General features: G+C 31.8%; 1 protein-coding gene, 1 long non-coding RNA gene and 1 pseudogene across 14 annotated transcripts in view; 2 read left to right on the forward strand and 1 right to left on the reverse strand.

The window, feature by feature from the left end:
* Positions 1–19,253, forward strand: part of LOC146995015 (uncharacterized) — a 217,788-nt gene that overhangs the window by 155,185 nt on the left and 43,350 nt on the right. The gene's annotated exons all lie outside the window — the stretch shown is intronic.
* Positions 1–19,253, forward strand: part of LOC146995017 (uncharacterized) — a 184,858-nt gene that overhangs the window by 122,255 nt on the left and 43,350 nt on the right. The window contains exon 3 of one of the 13 annotated variants that reach the window (XM_085825235.1): positions 13,294–19,097. The exons of the other annotated variants lie outside the window; for them this stretch is intronic. Coding sequence (XP_085681361.1) covers positions 13,294–13,494 — 201 coding nt within the window. The 3' untranslated portion in view covers positions 13,495–19,097. Of the gene's footprint in view, positions 1–13,293; positions 19,098–19,253 lie in introns of those variants that run through there. 13 annotated transcript variants of the gene reach the window in all.
* Positions 6,486–8,601, reverse strand: LOC146995019 (uncharacterized; annotated as a pseudogene).

A 19,253-nucleotide genomic window follows, 5' to 3' on the forward strand; every position in this document is an offset into this window, starting at 1 on the left:
TGAAATCATTTGTATACTTTGTTTCAGAAATTTCTTGCAAATATTTCTGAAGAAGTAAGGATTCTGAAACTGAATTAATTTCATGTAACGGTTATATTAAAAAACGAAAGATGATAAGAAGCAATACTTTTTTAGTTTAATTAATTAACTGCTGGAAAACACAAACTGCAATCATTATTCCAGCTCCAATAAAAGTAAAATATAATTATCAAAATAAAATATTCTAGCAACGATAATAACGATAAGTCATATAAATAATTAAATATATAACTTCAACTCTTTGAACAAGATTTGTATCTGTGATTGTAATCTTATCCAAAGATTTGTAATTTTTGAATAAGATGTAAATTTTCAGAGGCCGGACTCATGTTAATTTTTAATGGTAATCAAAGTAATGTGAAAGTGGACTAAAAGGCAATAAAATTTTAAAATATCTCCCAAATCTGTATACAGGAGGACTGGACTGGTTCTGTTAATTGGCAAGAAAACTTGATCATGCTTTTATTGTCGCAGATAATTTAAATATAATTCTAAAAAAGCTTTCCTTCCATGCAAATGTTATTTCTTGCTTGGTGTTATTTATAACAAAAGTGCTTTTATTGGGTTACAAACTTTTCCATTTGTGCATTGTTTTGTTGTTAACATATGATATATGCACACCTTTCTTCTTGCTTGTTTATACTATAGATATAGCGCAACTTTTATAAATTATGACAGCAAATATTGTAAGAATGTAAAATAATAAAAGAAGTGTTATTTCAGCCCCCTCAAAAAAGGAAAATGCATACTTAGCAATATTTTACCCTTTATTAAACTTTACAACTCAGTACATCATACATAATTAGAATAATCATCCTACATAATTAGAACAGTCTTTGAGTTGTAAGCGTCTTATTAATAATGGAGGTAAACCCAGTTGAAAGGCATCTCTTTCTACATTCTGAAGTCTTTTCCTGATACTAATGTAACACAAGTTTTCCAGCGTATGACACTGCTTGGATTTATCATTTATATATATAAGCATCTTAATGCTTTCTTCATTTCCAGAGATTATCAAATTATTTCTCCAATTCTGTGTGCATAATTTAGCACCAGCAATTATAAGTAAATCCACAAATCTCTGGCTACCTCTTCTACATGCATAGAACAATGGGGTAAAACCATACTCATCACGCCTGTCGATTTCAGCTCCAGAAATGAGCAATTTTCGCACTAAAATTTCTTGTTTTTCGATAACTGCCAAGTGAAGAACAGTACTACCCAACCTAGTGGCATTAACGTCACATCCCCGTTCTATGAAGAGCGTAAATAAATCTGCATATGAATATTTTTCACTACCTGAATTTATTTCGTCGAAAGCAGATCTGAATACAACAAACATCAATAATGTTGTTCCGATATCATCGGTGAGGTGAATCTGAAAAAAGAAAAAGTTTAGAACTTTGTAAAAGGGAAAATATTTTAATAATAAAAAAATTACAAAAGCATACAAAAATAATTGATAAACAATAAAGTCATAAAAATGTCTATTTTTCATCTGAAGAAAATCCACAGCTGTCAACAATGAAATCTCAAAAACTGGAGATTTTTGTAACGTGATTGAAAACCAGTAGAGTTAGCATCTATGAAAACCCTAAATATGAGCAATCTCTATGCAAGATATACAGAAAAATGTGGTTGAATATTTTCCCAACTGAATTAAATAAAAAAAACAAATGCATGTCCAGTAATTAACAATATGGATACAAAGCATTATTAGAAATTCCTTTTCGTCAAGAAAATAATGCATTTATTTATTAAAGCACAGAATTTTTCTAACAAAACACCTAATAGTTGTAACATTTTTGACCCTTAAAAGAAATTTCACTGCTGAAAATGCAGCTGTGAAATGAATTGCTTAATTTCTAACTTAATTTGGACCTCACCATCGTTACTGAGATTTTCCAGGTACTTTTTTTTTCCCCTCGATTTTGTACTAAAATTGGAGGAAATTGTATATGTCTCAAATGAAGAATTTCAAAGTAAAGAAAAATGAAGTTAAAGAATGAGAGGGGCGTTCTAAAATACAATTTTGAAAAATAAAAATGATAATATAAAATTAAATTCAGTAGGTAGGCAAGCATATAATAAAAAAAAGACATGTAAATTTTATTATTATCCTCAGTATTGTAACATGAATGGCATTTCACATCAAGAACAAAATATTTTAACACTAGTATATGTGTCTGTCACAGCTCTGTTATTATATGATACATGCAAACAGTTAGAACTGGATAAACCATTTAGCAAAATAAGCATATTTTTAGGGCAACAAGGAAATGGTCATTAGGTACAAAACGTCCTTAGAAACTCGAGGAAAGGATGTACTTTTAAAGGAAAGGATGCAGTAAAACTGGCATAAAAAAAAATTTATGCCAGTTTTACTGTGGATTGAACCAAGACCAAGAAAGAAGAAATGGGGGGGGGAGAAGTAAATGTATATGAGGCTTAGTCTAAATCTGGGTCTACATATTTTATATATACAGTATGTATATATAAAATAATAATAATCTTCATAATATGCACATGGAAATGTAAATTTTAAAATTTAGTTTAATTAAATATTTATTTTATAAGGCAAATGGATAATTTTAAGAAAAAAATTGAAAATTATTTTGAGTTTTCTTTTTCTGTGTGACAAGTGAAATATCTGTTAAGAATCTATGATAATTATTTAGGAAGATCAAATTAGATTCAACATTTCAAACCTAACAATTTTTATTTCATCTTCACCTCCAAACTACACACGTGCACCATCGCGCGCGTTCAACGACTGACTCTCTCCTTGAGAATCTTGGGATAGAATTTTGTGGTCTGTAATTATATGCTGCCATCTCTCAGCTGTTCTGGGGTTAAATTGGTATGATATTTTTTTAGACTTTTTCAAATAAGATAAACCACAACAAGAGTATCCCCCCAGTGAACAAGCGAAGTGAAAGAACGACAGTATTTACACATACGTAGCATAAACAAAAGGGAATTGGGATGCTGGGTTGTGTCAGTTGCTGAAATCACTTACATACATGAAATTAAATAAAAGTAGAAAACAAAATAAAGTAATACAGGTTAAATCTAATTGACATGAATAAATGAAAATAAAGGTTTTTCAGTTCTGAAATTTGTAGAGAATAATTGTGATATGATGAACATTGAAAATCGAGTAACTCAAGAGTAATTATGATCAAGTTAACCAATTTCTGTGATGAGTCTCTTGCTAAATTTCACAATTCATCCAGATTTTGTGGTTTTGGAATTGTTGACAGAGTTTCCAGTAGTATTTCCTGGGACTTTAGGTTCATGCTCGTGAGGAATTTGTTGTATTTCATCATTATATATGAATGCAGGTTTCACTCTGTCTAGGGAAACATTGCTTTGCCTGACATTTATGGATATTTTTATAACTTTGTCGCTTCGACTTATGACTTTGTGGGGACCTGTATATGGTTGAGTGAGCGGTGGTGTTATTTTGTCCACACGAAGGAAAACATGTGTACACTTTTGCAATTCTGGGTGCACAAAGATTCTTGTTTGGTGATTTTGGTTGGGAAATGGCTTTAACTGCTGCATTTGTGCCTGGAGTTTCTGCACATACTCATAAGATGGAGTTGTATTTTGGGCACTTTGGGAAAATAAATCTGCTGGAAGTCTTAGTGAAGTTCCATACACAAGATCAGCACTTGATGCTTGTATGTCTGTTTTAACAGCAGCTCGAATGCCAAGGAGAACTGTTGGTAATGATTCAGTCCATCTTGGGTTTTCATGGGCTTTTAAAGAATTTTTCAAGACTCTGTGAAAACGTTCTACTAAGCCATTTGCTTGGGGATGAAAGGCTGTAGTACGAATTCTTCTTGTTCCCATAATTTGTGTGAGCTCACTGAACAGAGGTGACTCAAACTGGCGACCCTGATCTGTGGTGATGGTAGATGGGCATCCAAAGCGGGATATCCATCCTTCGAACAAGGCTCTGCATGCTGTTGCTGCTGTCATATCAGCGATGGGTATCACTTCAGGCCATCTGGTGAACCTGTCGATGATGGTGAGGCAGTACATTTTGCCCTCTGAAGGAGGCAAGGGTCCGATTAAATCCACATGCAGATGAGAAAATCGTGCGTCTGGTGTAGCAAATGTACCCAGAGGTGTTTTTGTGTGTTTGTGAACTTTGGATCGCTGGCATGCATCACAACTTTTTACCCAGTCTTTAATATTCTTTTTCATATTGGGCCAAACATAGCGAGCAGAAATTAATTTGCAAGATCCTGTTGTTCCTGGATGCGAGAGGTTCTGAAAATGGTCAAACACTATTTTACGAAAAGATGCTGGCACAATAGGTCTTGGAATTCCGGTTGATACATCACAGATGAGTTCTGTTGCTGACACTGGGCTGGGCATGGACTTTATTTCTAGTGAATGATTGCTGTTTTGCAGATTTTGTAAATCATCAGCTTTCTGAGCGTGACTAAAGGCTTCAAAATCAAGAAATGAGGAATTTGAGATGTTGTTTATCTCAATTCTGGATAATGCATCTGCAACGCTATTATTAACACCACTGGTATGACGAATGTCAGTGCTAAACTGAGAAATGAAATCAAGTCGACGCCATTGGCGCGGACTGCACTTCTCTGAATTTTGCTTAAAGGCGTAGATAAGAGGCTTTTGATCAGTGAAAATGATAAAGTTCCGACCTTCGAGCATGTGCCGGAATCTCTTCACCGCAGTGTAAATGGCCAATAGTTCTCGATCATAGGTGGAGAATTTTTGTTGACTGTTGGTGAGCTTAACAGAGAAGAATGCAATCGGTTCCCAGTTGGTTGTGTTGAGTTGCATCAAGGAACCATCAACTGCCAGGTCACTGGCATCAACCCAAACACTAAGTTTGGCTCCTGGAATTGGGTGACGAAGAAGAGTTGCGGTAGCTAGTGAATTTTTGGCATCTGTAAATGCCTGTTCGCTAGCCTCAGACCATTAAAGTGTTTCTTTGGGATCGTTTTGTTTAGGTTTTCTGCTCTTTTTATTATTTTTGATACCTTCTGAAAATTTATTTAAGGGTGCTAATATGTGTGCTGCTCTAGGAACGAAACGTCTATAGAAATTGAATAGACCTAAGAAGCGTCTTAATTGAATTATGGTAGTAGGTTTAGGAAAATTCAAAATACAGTCTACTCTATCTTTCAGGGGTTCTGTTCCTTCTTCAGATACTTTGACACCTAAGAAATTTATTGAGGAAACACCAAAAACACACTTAGAAGGTTTAAGGCTAAGGCCATAATTTTGCAATCTTTCAAAAAGTATTCTTAGATGCGAGATATGCTCTTCCTCAGATTTAGATGCTACTAATATATCGTCTACGAATGCATAAACAAATTTTAAATCTCGAGTAACTTCATCGATGAATCTTTGGAATGTGGCTGCAGCGTTACATAGGCCAAATTGCATGCGACAGCTTTCAAATAAGCCGAAGGGGGTGATTATAGCACTTTTGTGGATATCATCAGGATGTATAGGGATTTGATGATAGGCTTTAATTAAATCAAGGTACGAGAAAATTTTGCAGCCATGTAGTTCAGAAGTAAAATCTAAGATATTAGGAATGTTATAATTATCTTTTATTGTTTGTGCATTGAGGGCTCTGTAATCTCCTACAGGACGCCATTCCGTGCTGTCCTTTTTAGGGACCATATGCAAAGGTGATGCGTAGTTACTTTTTGAAGGACGAATGTGGCCTAATTCTATCATATTTTGGAATTCTTCTTTGGCGATTCGTAGGCGGTCTGGGGCAAGACGTCGTGCTTTAGCAGTGACGGGAGGTCCTGTGGTTTGGATGTGATGCACTACTGTGTGCTTAATTTCTTGGTCAGCACGGGGTGGTTTTGTGATTTCTGGAAATTTTAATAATAATTTATGGTATATACTGTCGCCAGATACTGTCTTTATTGAATGTATTGCACTAACTCGTAAACTGCATTTAGAGCCAAGATTAGTGTTACCGTCGATTAATCTTTTTGTGTGGAGGTTAGGCATCAAGTTGAAATTATACAAAAAATCTGCACCAATAATAGGGGTTGAAACACTGCCGACAAGAAAGGTCCATCTGAATATGCGTCTTAAACCTAAGTCTAAGGAGAGATTTTGGCTAGTGTAGACGGAAATTGGTGTAGTGTTTGCTGCTGAAAGGGTCATTTGGATGCGATTTCGCCTTTGCAATGCTGTTGCTGGAATTATAGATACGTCAGAAACCGTGTCGATGAGGAAATTGACATTTGTGCGCGCATCTCTAACAAAAAGGCGACGAGAATTGGAGGGCAAGGCTGTAGTCGCCGCTATGCCTCGCCTGGGCCGTTTTTTGAAAATTTACAGGGCGGGGTACACTTTATAGCTCTCTCACCAAATTTAAGGTGGTACCAACAGGTATCAAACTTGTTTTTATTTTGAGAGGGGCTGCGTTCTCTTTAGCCGCGATATTTATTCTGACTACGAGTGCGGCGACGATCACGCGAGATATTATCGATTCTTACGTGCAATTTTTTTATCTCTGCGAGTAAACGTTCTTCAATGGAATCTGAAATATTAGCAGAACAAATATTTGTGGCACTTACCGCTACAGGAGATGGTGATACATCGATGACACGATCCGCAACTTCCGCAGCTTTATCCAAGGTTAAAGGCGTGTTCGCTGCGAGTATCGACCTGTACGAAACTCGGGATATGCTGTAAAAACAGTTAGCATTAGTTCATCGGAAATGCTGTATGACTCAGCGCGTCGTCGCATTATGCGTAAGAGTTCACTTGGCCGGCGATCTCCCAACTGTTCGCCGCCGAGGAGTTTTTTCATTTCTTGATGCGTCGATTCTCCGCACCGCTTGATTAGCTCAGTTTTAATGTGATTGTAAGGATCCGTGGAGTTGGGGGCTTTGATTACATCTCTCACAATTGATGCGGCTTCGGCGGGCAGGTGCGAAACAATGTAATTATACTTCGTGCGAGACTCCGATATCGCTTTCGGTGTTCCCAATTCAAATGTTGCTTCGCACATAGTGAACCATAGTGAAGGATCGGCGAAGTTGTACACAGGTATCTTTACTGCTCCGATTATTGCTGTTCCTTCAGTCATTTCCAGTCACGTGGCTAAGTCCCAAGTAATATGTAAAAAAAAAAGAGAATTTTTTTTTTTTTTTTTTTTTTTCCCGTGCAAATATTAGTTTAAAACAATAACGCTTGGTTGCTGCAAGGCCGGGTCACCATTGTTAAGAATCTATGATAATTATTTAGGAAGATCAAATTAGATTCAACATTTCAAACTTAACAATTTTTATTTCATCTTCACCTCCAAACTACACACGTGCACCATCGCGCGCGTTCGACGACTGACTCTCTCCTTGAGAATCTTGGGATAGAATTTTGTGGTCTGTAATCATGTGCTGCCATCTCTCGGCTGTTCTGGGGTTAAATTGGTATGATATTTTTTTAGACTTTTCCAAATAAGATAAACCACAACATATCTAAAAGAAGTTACTTCATCCTTATACCAAGCATTTTAGGCCACTTTCTGTGGCACATGTTTGCATGATTCCTGAGTTTTGCAGAATTACATAGTTGTTGTAAAGAAAATAAACAAATCATTTAAAAAACAGTGCAATGAATGCAGTAATGTATGAATGGCAACATGTCTTTTGACCAGGTCTGGCACTAGTAGGAATTTATTCACTCAGTGGCTAAATATATTATGCAAATCAGATCATATTCACACTACATACCTAGGAAAGGAAAAAAGTTAATTCCCTTCCAGTCCTACTATTATTTTTTGTAATAAAATATTATAATTGTGTAACCAGTTTTTCATAAATTTCAGATTCACATGCTTCACTAAACCATCTAAAAGACCGAGACAAAATTATTGTCATTCAAAATACAGACAAAATTATGTTTAAACTCCCCCCCCCCCAATTCACCAGAACTAATACTAAGTTCTGATTTCTTTGCAACAGAACGCTTTTAATTCTGTGTAGGAAATCTTTGCCTTTCTTTTAAAACACTGACAAAATTTATAAAAAAATACCTTTCTGTCAAATTTTTTAAGTCTGGTTTAACCCTTTGCGACACGCATATTTAAAATATATTTTAATCTTTAAAAAAATGCCTTAGAATAAGTCAGATGGACTTACTTAAGTGCCTTTAAGGCTTGAAAAAAATTCTGCGCTTTTATTTTTTACGGTGGAAGGTGGGATACCATTTGTCCCACCATGCAACTAGCACATGTCTTATAGCATATTGGTGTATAGCAGGGAAAAAAAATTATATGTGGAATGAATAAACAAAATAAAGCGTGCATTCTAAAATATTCATAATAAACACACTAAAATGCATTTTGTACTTATTGCATATATGCATGACTTGTAAAATTTTGCATATGCACATTTTGCATGTAGTATATATTTAATATTTTTAAATTTTAGGAACAAAAGAAAATATTTTCTTGAATATTATTTTAAGATTAAAATTTGATACTCGTACATATGATACTAAATAAAATATTAAAATTGGCACTTGATTCAAAAACATTTATATATGACTAAAATTGAAAAAAAAGTCACTTTCATGAAACTTTGAAAAACAGGTTATTTCATTCTTTTGTAAGCATAGAGGCACTTCACATGTTTCACACATGCAAAATGTTCGTCGTTATTCTTTCGATATGCTGCAATATGCACATCTTCTCCTGCTCGTTCTCTTTGGCGTTTTACTTACATTTTTTAGTGTCTTTTCTGGTTGTACGAACGGGTTTTTAGTTTTATTTGAACTGGGGATTTCAGTTTTCTTTTCAGCTCTTTCTTGCCTGCAAGTGCCATTAGACCTTCTGTAACTGAGAGAAGAAAACCTTTCATTGTTTTTACATCATGATCAGGTTCGCGAACAAACTTGAATAAATGTGTTTACTATACTCGCATCTAAAAAGTAAAAAAAAAAAAAAAAATCATGTGCCACCATTTCTTGCTTTTGCGGTCTATTTCATATAGTCCTTTCAGTTGATCAATCAGTCGACATATCCCATATTCTTATTGTATGAAATAATGCTGTTTGGGCACAGTACTTTTTTTTTTTTTTTTTTTTGTCTTTCCATCTCGTTCCTTTCTATTAATTTCTTTCATTTCAGTTGCCTTTTCCAGGCAAGACAGGATGGAAACGGATCTTTTATCCTTCCATTTTATGCAATAAATTGAATCATCGCTAACTGAAAAGTCTATATATCCTCTTGACATAAATTTGTGGGTAGATACTTCCGATTCATATTTACAGTGCCACATGCATAGATGCATCTGTGTCTTTAAAAAGCGAAACAAATTATGACTACTTCCCTTTCTTCTTCAGCAATAACTTCAACCTCAGTTATTCTCTCCTGGATTTCAATTTCATCTGAATCAGAAACTGACATCTGAAGCATTTGAGTCGCAATCAGATGGCAATTCAGCAAAAAGATCCAAAGCTTCCTGAGTTGTTAATTTTTTCCTAGACATTTTAGCACATCAGAGCATACAACGGATGTAAAAGCGCGCGCAATCACGAAAAAAGTAGATGCAAAAAAGAAAAAAAATAATCGTGAGTGCTGCCATCTATTGAGCGGAAATTCAAGTGTGTGGTGGGACAAATTTTAACCCACTTATTTCAACTGCAAAATTAATGTTATAAAATATTGAATACAATTAAGATTTTTGAAAATAAAGTACTTTTGAATATTAAAAAGTATCATACATATCATAAACTGTATACCAAAATTTTTAAAATATTGAAAAATGCGAGATACAGGGATATCACTCTTGTGATCCTATTTTGAATATTTTTTGCTTATAAACTTAAGCCCTGGTATAGTAGTAACATCTACTGAGAAAAATAATAACTAAAATAGATTATTTTTAAAAGATTAGAAAATTTCTAACGGAAATTGCTAACTGAGAAAATAAATATTAATTAGGTGGGGCATATATTGACCCACCATGCCGCAAAGGGTTAAGTAATTTATTATGCATGAATTGCATTCTTATATAATTTTTTAATATTATAAAAGCTAATATAATATAGTACAGTCAAAAGTCGTTAATTCGGACACCCGTAATCCGGAATGATCTATAATCCGGACCTCAAAGCTACAAACTTTCTGCGCATGCGTCGTGTTGACGCATGCGCGTAAGACCTTTACGGCTGCGAATTTGCGTGTGCGCGTGCGAAAAATACGTTTACAAATGCGCGTTTAATGTATAACGGACGGGATAAGCTAAGCTAAAATTATCTAATTATCTATTTTAGTTAATGTTGCAGATTGCGTTGTTCCTTAATCTTCGAATTGGAGCAATTTTATAAAAGTAAGCTTGAACTTTCGATTATGTCAAACATAATTTCTGATATATATTTACTAATATGTAAAGGATATACAAAGGGAAAGTATCTTTCGGAGTCCATTAAACAAAAAGTGGAATTGCTGCAAAAAATGGATAAAGGATTTGTTTATCTAACCATTCAGAAATCTGTTTATCAATTTCACGCTGCTCTGCGTGTGTGTGTGTGGGGGGGGGGGAACGTGGCATATCCTTTGGATAAAGGCATATCCTTCTTTTATCTAAACTTTAACGTTTGTTTACCTAAACTTTGTTTATCTTTAACGCCGCGGAGCGCAATGAATTGGAAGTTGATCTGTCAACACTATCCTTATCTTAAGGGCAGATGTTTTTATTTTATTTGGCTCATAATTGCTTACTAAATGTGGTATTTCCTCTCGATGTACTCCGGCTTTGATATGATTTAAATCAAATGCCTCGTCATTATAATTCGCTTCCAATAGCGAAGAAAGTGACAGAGGTTATTGAAAACGAAAAAATTTCGATTGACAAATTAGTCGGTATTCTCGACACAGCAATTATAGGACTTGAACAGCGGAACTTTGTAACTGAACAAGAAATTATGTCTGTTTATGGAATTAAAGAGAATGTATTATCACATAAAAAACGAAGCAACTTAAACAACTTACACTGAAAGAAATATTTAATAAAGTAAACAAATAAATATTAAGCTTTTTTTTTTGTAAATTTTGATACCCTTTAGATCATAATTGTTCTTTATTTCGTAAATTACGGTTTCTTATTTTTAATTTTATAATTTCTGCATGCCATTTTACCAGATTTAAACTGATGATCTATAATCCGGAAAAATCGATAATCCGGAATCGCTGAAGTCCCGACGAGTCCGGATTAACGACTTTTGACTGTAATATGCAAGACTGTCTGAGTTTTACTCCAGTAAAGTATTCATCTGAGAATTTATTACAAATTTTATGAAGGTTGATGATATATTTTTATTTCAAATATTTTATTTCACTTTTTTAAACATGAAGTGGAACAAAAATTTCATATTATTCATGACATTATTAAACTACCTTCTCTATGGTTTTGCTGACCTCAGAGTATTGAGCTAATACTTTAATTCGAAAGCCTCTTATACTATTCAGTCACTTATAAATTACTCCTTTTATCCTTAATTAATTTAAATTTTAAATGTTGGCATGTCTTTTGTGTAAAGCTTAAACTGTAATTATATAATTTCAACATTTTAGGCATTTTAAATTTGTGTGTGCATTAAAACAGTTGTCAAAGCACACTGTTATAATTCTTGACACTATATTTAAATACAATTCATCATAGAAAATTTTTTAAAGAAAAAGTTTATTGTGTTAAGGCTATTGAAAATCTATACAATAATTTTTTAGTAAAAATCTTTTCCTTTATGCATATAATTTCTAAGTAAATATTTTTGTTTTTAAAAAATTATTAAATAGATGCAAAGTAGTTTATGAAAAGTCAGTTATTAGGTTATTAGAGGAAGAAAATTTGCGTGGCACAATATATAGAAATGTGTAAATCTTTTCTGGGGAAATTTTAATCAATTTAATAATATCAATGTTTGTTGAAAAAAAAAAATGTCATTTTATTATGAGGAGTGGAAATAATAAAATTGTATGCTTTAATTTGTGCATTTTCTTATTTTTATGTGCAGTATGTACTAATTCTGTAAAATATAAAAACATGACTGCACTTAGTTGAAACATGACTGTTTGAGGAAATCGGTTGTTTTATAAAAATTTGTGAATTTAACAGATTTTATTGTTTGAAATAATTAGCGAAATTATTGTATTATGAAGATGCATAAATACAATTTTTGAATGAAATTTTAACATGCATTTGTATTATATTTATATAAAAAAACAAATTTACTTTTTATTGAGATAATTATGTCCATCTTTATTTTTTGTGTATCTCTTACAACTAAAAATATTTTATCAGAAATGCTAACTTTCCATAAAAGTTCTATTTTATTAGAACTGAGTATTTTTTTAATTGTTTTTTCTTTATATATTGATGAGCCAAACTACATTTGCATGCAAAAATATTTTGTTTTATGTATTTTAATACATTTTTCTCATTTTATTGAACATTTGTAATTTAGAATAAATTATACACAGTTCTTGGCTATGTTGACCCATTCTGGCATAATCTGTTATAACTTTCATCATGTTAGGTTATATTTCTGTGTATTTGTTTTACACATTAACTCAGTATATTCTGCTTAATTCTGCAGTTTCATCTTATGTTATATTTTGATGATAAAATCTAAGCATTTTGCTTTTAAATGATCCTCTATGCACTTGAAATGTTATTCCTATTTTTGAATAAATTTGCTACCATTTGTGAAAAACATTTTTTCGCTTATGCATCTCCAGTAGGTGGGGGGAGGGCACTGAATAGGGCACACTGCTCATTCCCTCACATATATGCATTAGACACTCATCAGCTGAGCTGTAATACACAAGTTTGGACCGCAAGGAGAAAAAAAAAAAAACTTTTATGCTCAGCCAGAAATGAGAGATATTACTGGTGCATTAAAATTAAGTCACCAATTCTTGTCTCTCTTTGACTTTTTTTTTCTGATGTTAGAAATCATCAACCTCACAGGACTGCCAGCTCCAGCAGTTTACTAATTATGACTGAATTTGCTACTTCAACATCGTCTGGAAAACTGGATGAGAGTTATTGAGCGCCAACACTGTGTGATATGATTATAAAGCTTCTCTTTTCAAAAGAGATCTTTTGTAAATCAAAAATGAACTTCTTAACCACAGTAAAATCTGTTGCCTTCATCATGCATTCTTTCTTGACTGCATCAATTCCGACATGAGAGCTTTCAACATTTCTATGAACTCTTTTTGTTGCCTAGGGCAGATGGATTTATTGGATACAGCGTCCCACCTCCCGTGGAAAAGAAATGTTGTCTGCTTCCCGTAATGTGCCTGCGACCTCAAGTCGTGGAAAGAAATCTGTTTTCGGCAAAAATAATATCGATGCCCCCATTCCTCTGCAGTGTCACCTTTATATGTTCCCAAAGAAGGTGAGACTCTACAAAATCGTAAATGTTTAGGAGAATGTTCCTGAATGTTCCATGACTGGCACAGCAGAGAACGGGCTGTCAGTGCCTTTCGGTGCAAAAGAACAACTTCCACTTAAGGTTGTCGTATGTGGCTTAATCAGTGGATGAAAACTCTGACTCCACCAGAAGCAAAATACAGATCAGGGAAGCAAACAACCAGCAGCTGTTTCAGGTGTCAGCACTTTGGGCATATGCAAACTGGATGTCCTAACCATTCTGGATGTCTTTACTGCTTATCATGTACCTGCAAGTTCCCAGGAGATGCAAAATACCTGCATAAAATGTAACTCATACAAATTTGGTGACTTTTACAAAATGTCCTTTCCATCACAGCCATAGCTGGGAAAATTCCAGCTTCAACTGAAAGCCTAGAGTTTTGGACTTTATCGAAACGACTCCCGAAAATCGAGGCAAACTTTGTCGAACAATTTGAAAATAAGGAATTTGACCAAAATTTCGGTTTTAAGGTCCTCCACGATTTAGGACTTTCTGTGCAAAATTTTAGAGACTGTAAAATTGTGTTCACTTATGTTTGGCGAATTGTTTCGAGAAAAAACTGTAAAGGTGTCGACAATTTCCATAATAATGATTCGCCTGGACAGTTCCTGAGCAAACAGGCAAGAAGTGCCTATCTGTATTGATTTTTCATACCCCCCCCCCCAACAGAGGAATCAAATCAGGTACATTTTACTGCCAGACTCCGTAAGAAACACTCTGAATGTCTGCGAAGTATCACTGCAGCTGTGATTTGCCTAAGTTTGTAAGTTCACTGTGTGTTTTCGTAGCAGTTCCTTTCTAGGTTAACTACCTGAAAGGCAAGGACACTTATTATGAAAGAGAACACTTATTTGTTATTTAACTCAGGACTTGCAGTCTGCATTGTTCAAATGTATGTTTCCTTGCTCCTGCTGACAGAAATACTCACAATGTACTTCTAACATTACTTAAGCAGGAGAAACTGTGTTTCGAGATTCCGTAGTATTTAAGTGGGAGAAACTGTATGTATTTCGAGCTCCCATAGTATTTGTTTAATACTTATTGATACAGGTACATGATGGCAATGAGTTTTTGCATCTATTATCTTTTTGTATTGTGTTAAATAACTGATGTTTGTGACAAATTCATCACTCCCCAGTGATCTGTATTGTTTAAACATGTACAGAAAATTTATGTAAATGAATTAAAAAAAAGAAATGTGAATAGATGAACATGTTTTAGAAGGCAAATAATTTTGTGTATTTAATAAATAACCAATTTTTTAAAGTTTATTTATCTTGATTAATTTTCAATTTAAATATTGAAATTTTTATTAACTTTTTCTGCTGTTGATAAACATTTAATGCTCTGAACATTCATATTTAAAATAACTTTCTATTTTTAACATTTTAAAAATTTATATTATATGAAATTATATATAATTCTTTTATTTTTAGAATTATTTTGATTTAGAAAACTAAGAAATCGGGAGATAAAGATGAAATTTGTCACAAAAAAAAAAAAAAAAAAAAAAAAAAAAAAAAAAAAAAAACTCCAAGATATGTTGTCTTTGTTATTGATATTTGTTGTTATATCTGATCATGTTTTTCTGCTTTCAAAAGTGCAACTTCATTTGGCATTTCTGTGTAAATTAGAAGCACTAAATAACAACATAATGCTTTGTAATTTCAATATTGAGAATTGAATTATTATTCAGAATGAATAATTCCTAAAATTCAATATTTCAGAATTGTGCCATGAAATGTTTAATTTTCTTAATTTGGAAGCATTATTTTACAAATATTTTGAAAAAGGAGAAAAATCTTTTCAATACTTTATATTTCTTACATTTATATTTTTTGCCTCCTCCTTGAAATTTTCCAATTAATATCTAATGTTAATTAGTTGTTAAAAGAAGATATTTTTGAATTTGATATCTGAATTTTTTGTTTTCTGTGAAAAAAAAAAATGGATGCAAAAAAGTATGTCACAAGACATATTTTTAAGATTTTAAAATTTATTCTTTTTGACAATTACAGTCAGTTTTCGAAGAGCTATTATTAGATTTATTCTGAATTTTATTAATTGCTTTATGTTGTTCAATATATTTAATGCAAGATATCTTGCACTAAACAGTAGGTATGACAATGACAGCTATTTAAAAAAAAAGAAAGAAAGAAGAAGCATTTCTTGTGGAAAAAAATTATTTCTAATTATAATTTTCTCTGTTACTGAGAAACGTTAATTCCTAATATTAATTCAGAAGTTATTAATATATTTTTATTTTCTAAATCTGTAAACATTATTTAACAAAATAAAGGTTTTTTTCATATTTCCAAGAGTTTTATTAAAAAAAAGCAGGAAGTGTGGGAACATTTTTCTCAATTTATTATTTTTTTTTCTAATCATAGAATTGCTTCTGTCTTGAAAATTTCTCATTAATAACTAATATTCAGTAATTGTTAATATGAATTAAATTTATTACCTCAACATTTTATTTTATATATCTGAAAATTATTACAACAAAATATTGCTTCAGAAATAAATTTTATATGTTGTGGAAAAAAAATTAAGGAGGTTGGCAAAATTGTCTGTTATTATGTAAACCAAACCCTGGTACCTTGTGTTACTATGGAAATGCATGTATTACCTAAGAATTACGTAGAAAAACTTTGCATCTATTTCATATTTCATAAGAAATATATTTGATATTTTTTGTTGTAATTATATATTTGTGAAACTTAAATTTACATAGTATTAAATACTACATTTCTCTGAAAATTTCAAATGGGAAATGACAGTTTTGCATTTTAAAGCTGGGCTAATTTTTAGCATTCAAGAAGTATTTCAAGTCTTGTATTTAATTTTTTTTTTTTTTTAAATAAGATCTTAGGCTAAAAAATGAAGTCTAAGAGGATTTTAATATTAGTGTTTCAACCTATAATTAATTGTTTTTTGTTAAAACCCATGAATTTTTATGCAGGATAAATCAAAGCACAGGATAAAAGAAATCCACTTTTTTTGTTAATTTTTTCCTTTAAATATAAGACCATGTGGAATTTTTTAAAACTTTTCTATTGTCTTTCATTCTGAAATACTTCATTTAGCTGTGAAATCTGTAGAGTTCACAGCTAAGTGTTAAGGAAAAATATAATTTTTTATTCTTACGTGCCTTAACGTTTAGCTTTAAACAAATTATGCTTTGAAACATTCTGCATATAGTTTTTAATTGTAAAACAGTATATTATTTTAATATTAATAATATATTAAATAATAAATATATATTATTTTATATATTAAATAATAAAAATATATTATTTTAATTATAAATAAGTATTTTGTAAGGAGGCAAAGCTAATCTTTGAGGAGTAGTATGCATGTGCATCAAACTCTCTTCAGAGGATAATGCACCTGGTGAAAGGGAGACATGAAGTAATTTTCTTCCTTCAATTCCTTTGTTCCTAAACATCTTTCATGTTTTTTTTTTTTTTTTTTTTAATCAGCACGATTCATACAATAAAATTGATGAAATGCAATTTTCACTACAGGAGAGGGGGGAAAATAATGCTTCAAAATAATTTTATCCAAGTTTTTTAAAATGGTTAGTTAAGGTAAAAGAATTGTTGTAAAATACGTTTTTGTGAAAAACTAGTCATAAAATGATATTTTATTAAAAAAAAATAATTGTGAGAAAGGAGGGGAATCACTTTTTTCCCTTCATAGATATGTACTGTGAATTTGATCAATTTTGCATTGGAAATTTCTTCATGAAGGCAGTCCTTTTCATCAGTCAATATCATGTATCATGTCAGTGTCATGTATCAAGAAAAGGACAAGTCAAACAAATTTAGATGAAAAAACAAATTAATTATAGAAGGACTGTATCCTGTCCTTTTTAAATAATTTATTTGCATGTTGTTATCGAATATTTTGTCTAATATTCATGAGGAACTAGATTGAAAGTTTTAAAACTTGAATGTCTGAAACATAAAAATACCCTTTAGCTTAGAGAATTAAGAGAATTAAGTTTATTAATTACGAGAATTAAGATGTAGAGAATTAATTTTTAGTTCATATATATTTTAATTGTGTAACTATATTACTGAGATACCAGATAAATCATTTCAAGGGAATAATTTATTAGTTTAGTCTTAAACAAATCATTTCTACCTCTCCATGTGCATATTGTTTTTATTTAACATTTTGGGGCACAAATGATAAGCCTTAATAAAGATTTAAAAATGTGCGTTTTTGCTTAACTAATGAAAAGGCATTCTGTGAATTGAATTTGCAAGGAGAAGGAATAATTTAATTGAACATTGTGCAGGTGTTATTGAAATAAAACTCAAAACAACAGTTTTTAATTTATATAGGGAGAATAATTTATAAAATTTCTAAAACATTTATTTTGGTAAGTTGTAAAATTTCTTTACAAATAATTTTATGGAAGGATTGCATCCATTCACTTGCTAATAGAAAATGTTGATTTTTGTTTTAGAATAAATTTAATTTAAAGCAGTTTTCTAATTTCTCCACCAAATACTCAAAACTAGGCTTGAGTTTTCACATGTGTTATCATTTACCCAGGCTTACACATAGCATGTGAGGCATGAATAATCATGAGATATTTAAGAATTAAATCTTAAATGATTTTAATTATTAAATAATAGTTGCATTCATTCCGAACCCTTCTTACGTAATTTTTTTAAAAAATTGATAGCTTAATATCTCTGTTGCAATGAAGTGAATGAAAAATCCGACTTTTTCACTTTAGATCTATATTTGAACTATTTGAAAGAAAAGTACTCTGAGAATTTCTGCTTTTAAATTGTGTTTTATATTTATGCTTATGAGAATTACCCCACTTTAAATTTCTACACTTTTTTTCTGCATTCATCATTTTCATTTTGCTGAGCTACTGTCTGTGTACTATAGCAAGTTACTTTATTATGATTAGCTTTGTCCTTACTGTTCAGTAATCTTAAAAATTATTTACAGTACATGTGAATATGAAGTTCATAATAGTTGAAGATAACAGAGCATGCAGTTATATCAGTATTTCTATGATAGGGAGAGGTTCTAAAATCACAGATTCATAAGTGAAAGCTTTTATATTCTGTGTATAAAATCTCAGGAAATTGTACAGATAGCCTTAAACGATTTTTATTTTTAGTCTTTTCTTCTTATTTTGATTTTTAATGTATTCCCCCCACCCCATATTTAATGTGAGTGATACTGTTTATTTTGCAAAATGAAAATAAGTCTATGATTTTAGCAGACATTTTTGAACAACTTATTTTTCTATGCATAGACCTGATATGCAGTTCTGTTCTAATATATATGAATAAATGTTCTGATATGAATATTTCATCCTACAACCCCTCAAGGCAAATCAACAGTTATATATTTAATAACTTTAGTTATTATGTGTTTTTGTTTCTGGCTTTCACAGGAATAACACCTTTTCTAATAAAAAGCTATGTTTGAAATTTATATTGTTGAAAATATTTAAATGTCCGCTGAAAAATTATATAGTTAAAATATAAATAAGTAAACAAAATGAATAAACTTTTAAAATGACTTTTTCTAAATTATAAATAAAAAATATTTGCTCTCTATGGTTGCTGATTTAAGTCAAAGATTACTGCATATTAATTACCGTATTTTTCGGCGTGGGACGCCCACCAGTGTATAATGTGCATCTATAATTTTACGCTAGATTTTTAAATTTTTGTTTGTATATCTGTATAACGCGCCATTCGAACAATAATGTA

The sequence above is a fragment of the Stegodyphus dumicola genome, chromosome 10, assembly GCF_044657685.1.
Source record: "Stegodyphus dumicola isolate Sdum_Otavi_A_Nest chromosome 10, ASM4465768v1".
NCBI classification, from domain to species: domain Eukaryota; kingdom Metazoa; phylum Arthropoda; class Arachnida; order Araneae; family Eresidae; genus Stegodyphus; species Stegodyphus dumicola.